The following is a 12,567-nucleotide window of genomic DNA, read 5'->3' as shown; positions in this document are numbered from 1 at the left end:
TCGCCGGCTATCCCTCCTCCTCCTCCGCCACCATCGCCTCTCGGCGTTCTCGAAGTTCCGACGCCGGTTGCCCTCCCTGCTCGTTGCCCTAGCCCGGATTCCTGATTTCTATCTCGAGCTCTCTTTCCATTTTGAGAGCTCGATTATCCCTTTCCTCTCCCGCGCTGCTCCTAGTGACACTTACCGTATTTGGAAGCGCGGCGGTGACCTTCGTGCTGATACGACTCTCGCTGGTTTTGATGGACTGCGAGTTCGCCGTGCCGATCAGAGTTTTATATTTTGTTCGAATTCGAAGTCTTTGTTGGTACTGAATAGAGGGAAGAGGGAGATTAGAGATGCTTTCGAGGGGCTAGATTGCTTGGATGAGGATGAAATGGATGAGAGAGAGTTGATCGAGGATGCTAGCGCTTATAGGCCAGGGTTGGATATTACAGAAGCCGAATTGGTGAAGGTGATGAATTGGAGGAGGAAGGAGAGGGTGGAAATGGTGGGAGATTGGAAGGCTAGGGTTTATGAAATGCACAATGTTGTGTTCAGTTTTAAGACGTTGAAGGCTGCGGAAATGGAAGAGGAGAATCTCGTCGAGTTGGAATTGGATGAAGATGCAGAAGAAGGGTACATTGTGGCTGAGATACCGAGCTTGCCAGCGAGGCATAGTTGCTATGAAAGAGGAAGAGAGGAGGTGGGGTTTGAAAATGTAGTTAGGAGGAGGAGTTTGGATGTGGGGCCCATTACGCCGATGAGGAGAGAGGAGAGGAGGTTGGAGAGTGTAGGGGTAAAGAGGAAGGAGAAGGAGATGGTGAAGAACTTGAGACCAACCGTTTGGTTGACAGAGGATTTTCCATTGAAGACGGAGGAGCTTTTGCCGATGTTTGATATACTTTCAAATAAGGTGAAGGCAGTGAGGAGGCTAAGGGAGTTGCTCACTTCAAAGTTCCCACCGGGCACTTTTCCGGTGAAGGTAAAAGTTTAAACTGAATTAAGTAACTTTTTTCGTTACACGGGTATTCTAGGACATGTCTGTTTTCCGTGTGATATTTGACAGAAAATGGTGTGAAGTGAGTTGAATTGCCTTGTTGATAGCTTACATGAATTGATAGGGATGGGAATGACGTGGGGATTTGCCCATTTGCAAGTTTTATTGTAGGAAAATGCAAGTTGAACAGGTATTTATCTGAGAATAGGTAGTGAAGTTAGAATGTTCTTTTGGTGGGAAGTAGATTTCCTACTAACTAGCTGTTTTGCAAGTGGATAATCGTGGACATGTGGGAAAAATAATGAGGAATGGAAGGAAGAAATGGGCAATGCCATAGCGTTTGAAAATTGTCATTTAAAATATTGTTTGGATACAAACCTTTTCTTTTTTTATATAGAAAATAAATTAACGAGGGCAAAGTAAATGCTAAAACCACAGATGGTGTCAGAGTCTCGTCAAACTTCCACAACTTTTGGTTCTCTGAATTTTCCAATTTACTCTTTGTGCACAATCTAGATCTTCATGTGCACAATTGGCAATAAAATTTTATAAAATCCCTCTGAACCTCTTGATTTCGCCTATCTAAGATATGTTGCCTAAAATTCCTTTGCCATGCTTTTCTACCTCTGTTCGTTCTGTTCGTTCTGTGCAAGTCACTTTTCTTATGGAGTAGGGCGTGGCAGTGATACCACATGACAGAACTTATCCCATATTTGATATATGTGGGTCTATCACAGATTTTGAGAATAGTTGGTGGCACTGGCAATTACTGATTCAGAAACTATTTCAAGTCAAATGGGCATGCAAAGATTTTCTTGCAATAAGGAGAGAATAAACATATTTAAATTCCTTTCACTGCAACTTCCATACAAAATAATTGTGCCCTAACTCTGGACCACTTCTGATATGAATTTTGGTTAACCCTTGTTATTCATCATTTTTCCTTTGCCCAAAATACTCAAAATATTTTCTTCTAATCTCATACTTCTATTGTTCCTTGTTCTGACTCCAAATCTTTATTAAAGCTCACTGGATATTAAGTTTAACTTGTACTCAACATGAACATGTGCTTTCATACATAACCCAGTTACATTCATACATACAGACAGAGAGGAGGATGACAGAAACGGGTCCTTAAGTTTATGGTTTAACACATTACATTTAACCTGGTGTATTTTCTACATTTAACATCTGACTGATGTTTCTTGGTCAATCTTGATTGACGATCAAGGCAGACTGCTTCTTATCTATTAACCACTTCAATTATGTGTCACTATTTCCATGTAAACAATTTTATTATTGAAACAGTTAAAATAAAAGTTTCAAAAATGGATATACAATGGAGACCTATTGGAAATTGAGGTACAAAATAGAATTCTAGATCCTTACGTGAATAGTTTCTATACTTATACTCCTTCCCCTTCTCTCTTTTATCCCTCTTCATCGTTAAAAGCTGTATGAAACTGATAAACCAGATGTGAACTATAACTTCCGAGTTCTGACTGAATGTGCCGCCTACAAAGTTGCACACTTGCACCTGTGTCATCAGGTTTCAGAAAGTTGTTTCTGATATCTTATTTTCGGCTATTACGTGCTAATCATTCCAAATGCTTTGCTGAGAATTACTAGGACTCAATATTTTCTTTTATATTGACCCATGCTGGATATGGGACTAAGTTGCTGGTCTTTTCCTTTTATTTTATCTAGTTCATTAATTCCCTGGAAAAGTGCTCCTTCTGCATAGTGGACTACTTGCAATGTAGACATCAAGACATGTCTGCCAAAGGAAATTTAAATATGGTTCAATGTGCAAATCCTTTTCTAAAAGTTTTATGGTTGGATATATGAATACCAAAAAGTCTGTAGTACGTTTTAGGACTGTTGTATGCATATTCAAGTTTGATCAGCAAGGTGCAAAAAATTTAATTTCCTGTCGGAGTTCTACACTATCGTCAGAGGGAATCAATTTTAGACGTACAATTCAATGTGCCTTGATTATTTTCCCTGTTTAAAGCAAAGTTGCAGAACAATTTCAGGAGGTTATTATGCTTATTGAACCAATGCCGATGTTTCTTTTTGAGTATTAGCTTCACGTAAACCAACTTGAGTTAATATACCTTGATTCATAACAAATATATTGACTGTTGGATTCTTCAAATTCTGGGCAGGACAGAAACCAAATAAATATATTCAGGCGTTAGCAATATAGTTTATATAAAGCTTTGCGTGTGTCTTTCAATTAATATATTCACACTTTCTGTAGCTATCTAACTTGTTGAAGTTCTTACATACTTTTTTGGTTGCTACAGCTTTCTATTCCCATTGTACCTACTGTTAGAGTTGTGGTAACTTTTACTAAGTTCATTGATCTCCAACCGGCAGAACAGTTCTTCACTCCTCTTTCAAGCCCAAGACATTTATCTATCCCTGAAGAAGAAGACCATAGAAAAGCAGAGAATGGAGCCAATAAAAACTCCTGGCTTAAGTGGGGAAGCAATCCGACAAAATCCTCAATTTCCCGGTCAAAATCCATAAGCCCTTCTCAGGTGATCAACCATGTAGACCCATTCTCTATTCCAGGAGATTACGCTTGGATCAGTATCAAGGATAAGAGTCAGAGGACGAAGAAATCCAAGTCGAGAAAGGAAAAACAGAAACAGAATGGGTGAGTGTAATTTAGTTAATTAGTTTGGTATTCTCATTGATAATGCTGATTGAAGAATTCCTTCAATAGTAGCGAGATTCGTATTACTATTATATCATCTTTGATAGAAGTAACACCTATAGCTTGTTATTCTGAGCTCCTACTTCTTCTTATAGATTATCATAGTCAGAATGATTTCCTGAAATCTAACCTGATTAAAGTGGGAAGATTTATGATTGTAATATACAACAAGTGTTGATTTGTTGTTCTGGATCTTCTCGCTCATCGTTTCTTGAAAGCCAACCTCACCTGTTCATTTCTTTGTTTTCCCTTTTCCCCCCTTTCAAATTCATTATGTATTCGGGGAAATTAACTGCTGAAAATCAATTGTGTAGGATCTACAGTCTAAAATATGGTATTTCCTAGTACAAGTCCTTGCAGTAACGGTTAGTTCAGGAACCCCTTAGAATGAGGTTTTCTAGAATAAACCTTTCCTTTGCGGTGGAAAAAAAAAATCTACTCTATACAATAAAATCATATAAGAAGTAAGGAGAAAGTCATAGGAACAAATTTTATTGTGCAGACAATATTGTGCACCTTTTGACAAATCTTACAAACAACTAATCAAGGTTTGATTTAAATCGATCCGAATCCAATATTATCTCTAATCATTCTATCTGCAGCCTCCTCCATAAATCCAGTTCGGTTCCCTCTTAGCTTTCAATTCAAAAGAAAATCGATCCCTCCTCTCCCCCTTCCCTCAACTGCAAGAAAAGAAAACTACAGGAGAGGCATCAATGGCGGCCAATGATTATTGCTTCCATTCCATGAACGGCCTCATTGTCACAACTTCAATGACATCTTCTATTACTCCTGCATCCACCACTCTTTCAGCCTTCTTCTTAGCCATCACCTCCTCTTCTCACCGCTGCTTCTGCAACATCCCATTGGATCCCATATTCTCTTCTTGGATCACTTCGAACCTCAAACTCTGTTGAGATCACCTGACGATCCCTAAGAATGGCTACATTTATGAGCACGTTCGTTCAACCGCTGGCTTCTTCTCCTACCTCCAATACAAAACCAGCAGAACCAAGCACGTTGACTTCTTCTACCTGTGCCACATCAGGGTTTCTTGCGTCTGCGGTTTCGTACCTTTCCTCCATCCCCTGCTTGGGTCTCGGTGAGTGTGGCTTAGCCTGCATCTGTTCTTCCGCCCACGGACTCCTCCTCTTTCGCAATCCCATCTCGAAATACTACATTATCAACCCCTTCGTTAAGCAAGAATACTGCGGCATTTCCCGCCAAATCCCCGCTCAACCACATCAACCTCAAGATCCTGCAATCCTCGCCTTCAACAATGTCACCCATGCCTACCATATCATCTGTCCCGTCAAGATTGGTACTTATCCCTACCGCTTCGATGTGTTCTCCTCGCCTACACGTCAATGGGCCTTCCCTTCAACCCTTGACGAGGATCGCAGCATCAGGATTGGTCTTCACATTAGAGTTTCTTGTGGCTCAATAGCCTACTGGTTGGCTACAAGAAGCACCACTGAGCCGATCTTTGTTAGGTACAACGTTGAGACTAACTGTGTAACAGAGCTGTGGTTACCGATACCAACTAGGCCGAGGATGTTGCAGGTGGGAAGAGTGGGGGGCAACGTCGGCCTCGTCCTCCTGAGTGAGGGTAAAGTAGAGCTTTATTTGTTGTTGGGGCCTGGAGATGAACGGACTCCTTTTTGGTTCTTGGATGTCAGAAGCTTGAGGTCGATGCCGTAACCGATGAGGTTTGAGAGTTGGAGAGTTCAGGTGGTGTTTTGGGTCGACGGGGACTTGTTTTTTTGGGGGGGAGAATGATGAGTTTGAACGGACTCGAACGAGGGTGGCGAGATTGCCTCGCGCGAGATTGGCGGCCAACCTGCATGATATTGTTCGTTCCTTTCCTTATGTTCGCTCTTCTTATGGCCCTAGCAATTACCACACGATCGATGCCGGTATATTTGAACAACCATGGTTGCGTTAGCTACCTTTGACATGAATTATTGATTGGTGCAATTTACTAATTCGGATGCGGCATCAACGGTTTTGTAAACAGCTTTCTTTCAAGTTCTTGATGCAGAAATTGTCTTCAAGACTCCATTCTTTGTACTTTGTTGCTTCATATTTTGGTTATGTTTTTGTCAAGACGTAATTTTCTGTTGGGCAGTTTTGCCTTGCATCCTTCTTGGTAAGAACTACCCGTTTCATAATGTTTATCCGACTTATCTCCTCTTTGAAAATTGACTGCAGTAAATATCAATGGTCATTCCTACTAATTATGATAGCTGGTCACCTTAATAGGGTCAGCAGTTTTTATTACCCTAATATGTTTCAGTAATTGAATTAAGCCAATGATTTTTACCTGATTCATTTTTCGGTCGCTTTCTGGGAAATAAATGGCGCGTTTAAAGCAAACTGTGTGTCACTAAGAAACATTAATAAATTGTTTGGGAACCAAAGCGTGAGACCTAGCCCCAAGACGATGTGATAGTATGATATCATAAATGTAGAATAAATAAAATAGTATTGACCACAATGGATCGAACACCAAAAGATAACGAGTTTAGTTAGTGTGCATTTGGCAAAATGATAAAAACTGAGCCAAGATTAATCATGGCCTAGTTTCATTCTGAACTGATTTAAACAAGTTTAAGGGATTTTTTTTGGCTTATAAAAATTGGGCTAACATTGACCTAGTTTTTTGTCAAACCAAATAACACCTAAAACTAGGACAAAAATTTATAGGTTTATCAAACACACCCTTAGATCTGGGACTTAACGTCAAATGGAGGGATCTTTTCTCCACAATATTAACACAACTTTCGGAAAAACGTTCAGTAAAAAAAATAAAGGGCCGGAGGACATGAAATACAACTTACACCCTCCAAAAATGACACTAGAACTTGTAGGTAAATTTCGCAAAAAATTGGAGAAATTGTATTGACGGCAGACCAAGTTTAGGGCTTGAAATTGCACTCATAAGTCTTTGAAGAGCACGGAAATTGTGGCAGGAGGAACAATTTAAAGAATCAAATGTCCTATCTGCTCATGATTTTGACTCCGGTTCAAAATCAAATTTGATTGGGCCTAGCTGCTATCTAAAATGCGGTAGAGCTAGACAAAATCCCATAAAGTCTCTTTTGTAGTGACCGATGAGATTTGAATCTGAATTGTTCTAATATCAAATTAAAGTGCTTAATGATTATATCAGAACTTCGAAAGTTGTGATAAAGATTATATTTTTATATTCTAACACAGTCTCTCAATCCAAGTTCAATAGTAGCAACGAATTAAATCCTAGCCGAGCACCTCTTTACGTAATCACGCTCTCCTTAATCAATAGGAAATCTATTCTAACTCTTGTACCCTTGTCCTGCTCCGTATAGGAATTCGATTTCACATCATAAATACCCCATATCTTAACCCCAAAAAAAAAAAAAAAATCCAAAAGAGATCTTCACCTTCTTCCGTCTGTCAACTCGTTTTCACCTTGATCACATCAATGGCAATGGCTAGTACTCTCGTACTCAGTTTTTCAAAAATTTGCCTTACTTTTCTCACCTTCAACCTCATCCTCGAAATAATCCGAAAACTCTTTCTCGACAAGAGGAGAAGAAAGAAGCTGTATCAGGCAGACGAGTACATAACAGACTTAGGCGTGATTGAAGGCCGAAGACGGGCCAAGTGGGCCTTACATGAGCGTGGGCTAAAAGTGTGGGCGTTGCTTGGGCTGGGGATTCTAGTTCCGAGTTCTATTGCGGAGGTACTAGCAACGCGGCTGCGCAGTTTGTTTATGGGAAGCGTGGCTGGATTTTACGCTGGGATGCCTCAGTTTGCGGTCTGCTTCGCGTCGTGGTTGGAAAAACTGGGGCTTTCTTTTTTGGTGGTTCCTCCGGTTTTGTTCGTTTCGGGTTTGTTTGTTAAGAAGTTTAGGTTTTGGTATGGACTCGTTGGAGGCCGTGGGCGATCGTCGACGAGGTTTGTCTGATTCGTGGTGAAGTGATAATTTGAAGGGACCAAAGTTTACAGGTTGGGACTAAAGATTAACTGCTTTGGTTAGGTTTATAGTTTCATGCCTTGGAACAAAGTTTGATATTATTAATTTTGTTTGTCGTATGACATACGTCTTCGTTTTTTTTATTAATGAATGAGTGCTGCTACGGGGACCCAAAATATATGACCAAGGGAGGGGACATGTGAGGTGTCCCCTTCCTATTGCATAATGAGTTGACATGAGTTGGCATGATCAACTCATTATGCAATAAGGAGGGGACACCTCACCTGTCCCCTCCATTGGTCCTATATTTTGGGTCATTAAATCATTTTCCTTAATGAATTAGCTAGAGTTTATAATTGGGATTGTTCTTTGATTTCTTTTTGTTTTGTTATATGTACGGTTGCGCTTTATTTTTACTTCTCCTTTCTTTATGCTGTCATTGATGGATTCGGATCCTCTCTACCAGCAAAAAAGTAGGGAAGAGACCACAACTTAATCGTCATACTCATAGATTATTTAGTGGGTGATTTTGATTTTTTATGTAGGAGAGGATCCTAATGCAAAAGTAGCCTTTTCTAAAATAAAAAGACTTCTAGATGAGAGAGCCTACCTAAAAAAAAGGCTTTTCAAAATATAGAGCTAGCATATAAAAATTAGAAACTAAAAGAGACTATAAAACTCTTTGGAGCACAGTTTAAACTAGAAAACACATTGTGTTGTAGACGAATCATTTTTCGAGCTTTTCAAAAGCATATTTTAATAAGAATTCTATAGAGGGAATCAAAAGATATGGCTGAAAATGAAACTTTTTGCTTGAACCAGTTTGGACTTTCCGCAATTCGATTTCTCTAAAAAAAATCATTAGTTATTGCCTCCATGTCTGTTATATTGTTAGTTTTGTCACAAATTGCTTACATTGGATTTTTAGACAAAAGATTAACTTCTCTTTCGTTGTAAAGCTACCATAATTTACAAGTTCTCAAATCGTTAGTTTTCTCATCACATTAGGAATTCCATGAAATTAATATTTAATAATTAAAAGTTAGAAATAGGCAATGTCATAAACACATATCAATAACCCTTGGTCTTTTAAGTCAAGACCCCCAAGCCCTAACCACTAGGTCAATTGGGGTCTCTTTTCTTTCGATATTAATAGAACCTAGTCAGTGCTTTAATATGACTTTGAGGATCCAGCAGCGTTCGATCAGTCTCGACAATTTTTAGTTGTACGTTTGTTAAATCAGGACTATTTAGCTAAGTGTCATATTTAAATAATTCATATTTGCTACATTAAAGGGTTACTTCTCGTCAACATTTTATTTAACATGCATATTTATCGCATAGAATAACAATTACTACACCGTGTACTTTTCTAAACTATTCTCGCTTGATGAATCAATTTTAAAAATAAAAATAAAAAAGATTGGAGCCCATCATTTCTCTCTCTTATAATATGAGAGTAGCTTAAGTGGAATATGGTAGTTATAAGTTAAAGTTGATATGAACCACCAGCATGACAGCTGCATTTACGTGTCATCTTCTAATGCATAAGTTCTCTAATAAATACTATACTTAATAAATCATAATATTCACTAAGAACACGCGCAAACACATATAGGGCTTGTTTGGTAACTTAAATTGATTTAGGGGAGCAAAATCAGTGTAAGGGTCAGTGTAGTATTGCTTTTGCAGACTACTACTACTTATCTCTTAAGAAGCGGTTAATAATAGTGTTTGGTATAATGCTGATTGAAATTGATTATGATTTTAAGGATTTTAGAAACAACACGAGAATGTTTTTTAAAGTTGCTTCTGCTTTTTAAATTTTTATATCATATATAACATTTAGCTTTTTACAATATTAACTTATCCGCCTTTTAATTATCTTGCCTATTTTGATAGCTAAAGTTATTTCTATTTTGACCATTTTTACTTATCGTGATCTTTAAGCATGATTTTACCAAACAACTTAGCTGTTTTTAAAATCAGATATGTAAGTATCAAACGATTATATCCAACAACTTAGATAAGTTGTTTCTATAAGTTATTTATACAAAAAAAAAAAACTTAAAATAAGCTCCAATGATAATGAATTTCTCATCCTCATTTAGCTAATAGTATTAAAAAAAATCTTATTTGCTCACAATATGTTAATATTTGGCCTTTACGCGTTAAGAGAGAGATGAGCTTGCTGAAGTACTTGAGATACGAAAGGCAAAGTCGAGCAGCAAACGGAGGGGCCGTGTACCAGGCATTGAGAGGACAACCCGGAGCTATTTCAGCGCATCACCGTTCAAAATTAATTATTACCAAAGAAATTAAAATTTTAACATCAGCCTAATTGTTATGCAACTTTGTACTAGCTTAATGTACAATATGATACTAAAACACATAATTAAATAAATGTCTTTCATAAAGAGAATTCGATTTTGATTTAGCGCTCTCAGTTAGTGTTAGTTATAGTTAGACTAATTTTGACGAGCCAACTTGAGCTAGTACGAACATAAATACAAACTTAGTTTTGTTTAATTAAGAAAAGAGTACGCATATAATGTAGTATTTTTAGGAGTAAATAACCAAAATGCCAGCATTCAGAGAGTATATACGTACGGAGATCTCTAAATTTTGATGGATCATAAAATAATGGATTTTTAACCGTTATTTTCAACTAAATATAAAACAAATTTTTTGCATATTAGATTCTTTAATTGTCAAATACTAGCTTGAGTACTATTCAATAAACACATTTAACTGAAAATGCGCTTAATAAAGATTTTTGAATGAACAGTAAAGAAAAAGTAATTTATATCAATTTCAGAAAGTATTTAAATAATCAAATTTAAAAGAAAATGTTAACTATGCAGATCAAATCAGAATTAAAATATTATCTTGTCTCAAAAGGAAATCCGTGAACCATTCACACGCGGATTGAGATTTGAAAAAGAGGAAGTAAAATTCCTCGGTATCTTATTTGACTGCATGTAGGACGATAGCTGGACGCGGTTATTTTTTTTTTTAATTTTCACATACTATTGGAATAAGAGCTTTGCTGCAAGGACCCAAAATATAGAACCAATGGAGGGGATAAGTGATGTGTCCCCCTCCTATTAGATAATGAGTTGGCCATCATTAATGATGACCAACTCATTATCTAATAGGAGGGGGACACATCACTTATCCCCTCCATTGATTTCATATTTTGGGTCATTTGGGAATTTCTCTTGTAATAAACACAGCTACTCGTGACAAAGCTCGAGCCTCGTTTGGGTTCGCGAGGCACAGGGCAAAAGCCCATCAACAAGTAAAAAGGGGAAGAAACAGCACGTAACATGCATTGAGAGCACAACCCGGATCATTTTTGAATCGGAAAACTCCAGACCATTCATCACTCATCTTACTCAACCCAACGGTTCAGATCGATCCCTCGAGGGCCCCCCCCCAAAAAAAAAAGAAAAAAAAAAGAAAAATCTCAACTATACGAAACCTCAGGTATTGTAAAACGCTAGAATACGCTTCTTTCTCCCCTTTGTGGGCCCAAACCAAGATTGGCCCCACCAACCTCCTCCTCCCCCTCCTCCTCCTCCTCCTCACTCCATTGCCCTCAACATCAACAGCTTTATATTGATTCGATCCTCCAATTCGCAAGAACGCGCCCACAAAAACCGCGCTTATTGCCGGCACCTCGCATGAACCGGCCCAGAGATGATGAGGAGGCGGCAGCTGTTCCTCATTAACCTCCAGCGACCGGAACGCTGCGACGTCGGCGGGGACCACACGGTCTCAAAGAAGGGTCCGTGGACCGCTGCCGAGGACGCGATCCTTATGGGCTACGTCCACAACACGGAGAGGGGAACTGCGAACGCGGTCAGAAGAACTGCGCGCTGGCCCGCTGCGGCAAGAGCTGCAGGCTTCGGTGGGCCAACCACCTCGCGGCCAATCTCAAGAAGGGATCGTTCACGCTGAGGAAGAGATGCTTATTCTCCAGCTGCATGCTCAGCTGGGAAATAAATGGGCTCGGATGGGCCGCGAGTTGCCCGGCCGGACTGATAACGAGATTAAAAACTTGCTGGAACACGAGGGTCAAGAGGCGGCAGAGGCTGGGCTCCCGTTGTACCCTAACGAGATCCGGCAGCAAGCAGCAGCGAGGACCAGACCGTCGCCCTTGAACTTGCCCTCTTCCACGTCGCCGGCGGCGATGCCTTTGCTATTCTGCGCCGGGAGATCAAAGAATGAAGGGGGTGTGGGTTTCGACGCCGCCGGACGACGGCGTACGGGTAACATGTTTCATGAGTATGGTTACGACGGGAGCGGCGGCGGGAGTTATAACGAGACGCCGAGATCGTCGCTGATGACGCCGATTATTCGCCGCGACGGTGAAGACGCGAGCTCCCTTCATACCAATTGTTTAATGCCGGCCCTCGCGGCCCTGAGAACGGGTGCAGGCTGTTGGATGCGATGGCTGGAGGAGACGGGGGTGAGCGAGGGTTCGGCGCGGAGGGAGATGGTGGTGGCTTTGAGCCAATCGTAGGCAGTGAAAGGATTTTGGCGCGGGGAAGTGGGATCGGCGGCACGTTGGGTGATGACAAGGATCTGTTTGGGGAATCGTTCCCTAGGTTTGAAGATAATGGTGAGTCTCTCTCTCTTTGATGTTTGATCTCTCCGTTCGATTTAATTTGGCAATGTTTGGCTTGTTTGTCGATTTCATGAGGTTGGGGTTTTTTTTTTCGGATTTCATTTGGTAATTGGATTATTGGATATTTGCAATGATGAATTTATCGGTGTTTCCTTAAAGCTTCAATCTCTCTGTTTACTCATTAATCTGTTCTTTTAATGAATTTAGTTCTCTTTTTGATCTCGAGGTTGATTTTTGAGTTTTCCTTGTTTTAATCCGTTTTCCAAGTGGTTATA

At 39.7% G+C, this 12,567-nt stretch overlaps 2 protein-coding genes across 2 annotated transcripts; both read left to right on the top strand.

The window, feature by feature from the left end:
- On the top strand, nucleotides 5-3,781 carry LOC109834817 (ankyrin repeat domain-containing protein 13C-like; the record flags this gene model as incomplete). Its single annotated transcript, XM_020402833.1, has 2 exons — nucleotides 5-961; nucleotides 3,286-3,781. Coding segments are annotated over 2 exons (1,317 nt in total), but the record flags the coding sequence as incomplete, so codon positions are not given.
- LOC109834816 (myb-related protein Myb4-like) lies at nucleotides 11,394-12,187 on the top strand (the record flags this gene model as incomplete). The annotated part of the gene is given in 2 exon segments (XM_020402831.1): nucleotides 11,394-11,616; nucleotides 11,619-12,187. Coding segments are annotated over 2 exon segments (792 nt in total), but the record flags the coding sequence as incomplete, so codon positions are not given.

This window comes from Asparagus officinalis, chromosome 3 (genome assembly GCF_001876935.1).
Source record: "Asparagus officinalis chromosome 3, Aspof.V1, whole genome shotgun sequence".
In the NCBI taxonomy this organism is placed as follows: Eukaryota; Viridiplantae; Streptophyta; class Magnoliopsida; order Asparagales; family Asparagaceae; genus Asparagus; species Asparagus officinalis.
This window is presented reverse-complemented; position numbering and strand designations above follow the sequence as displayed.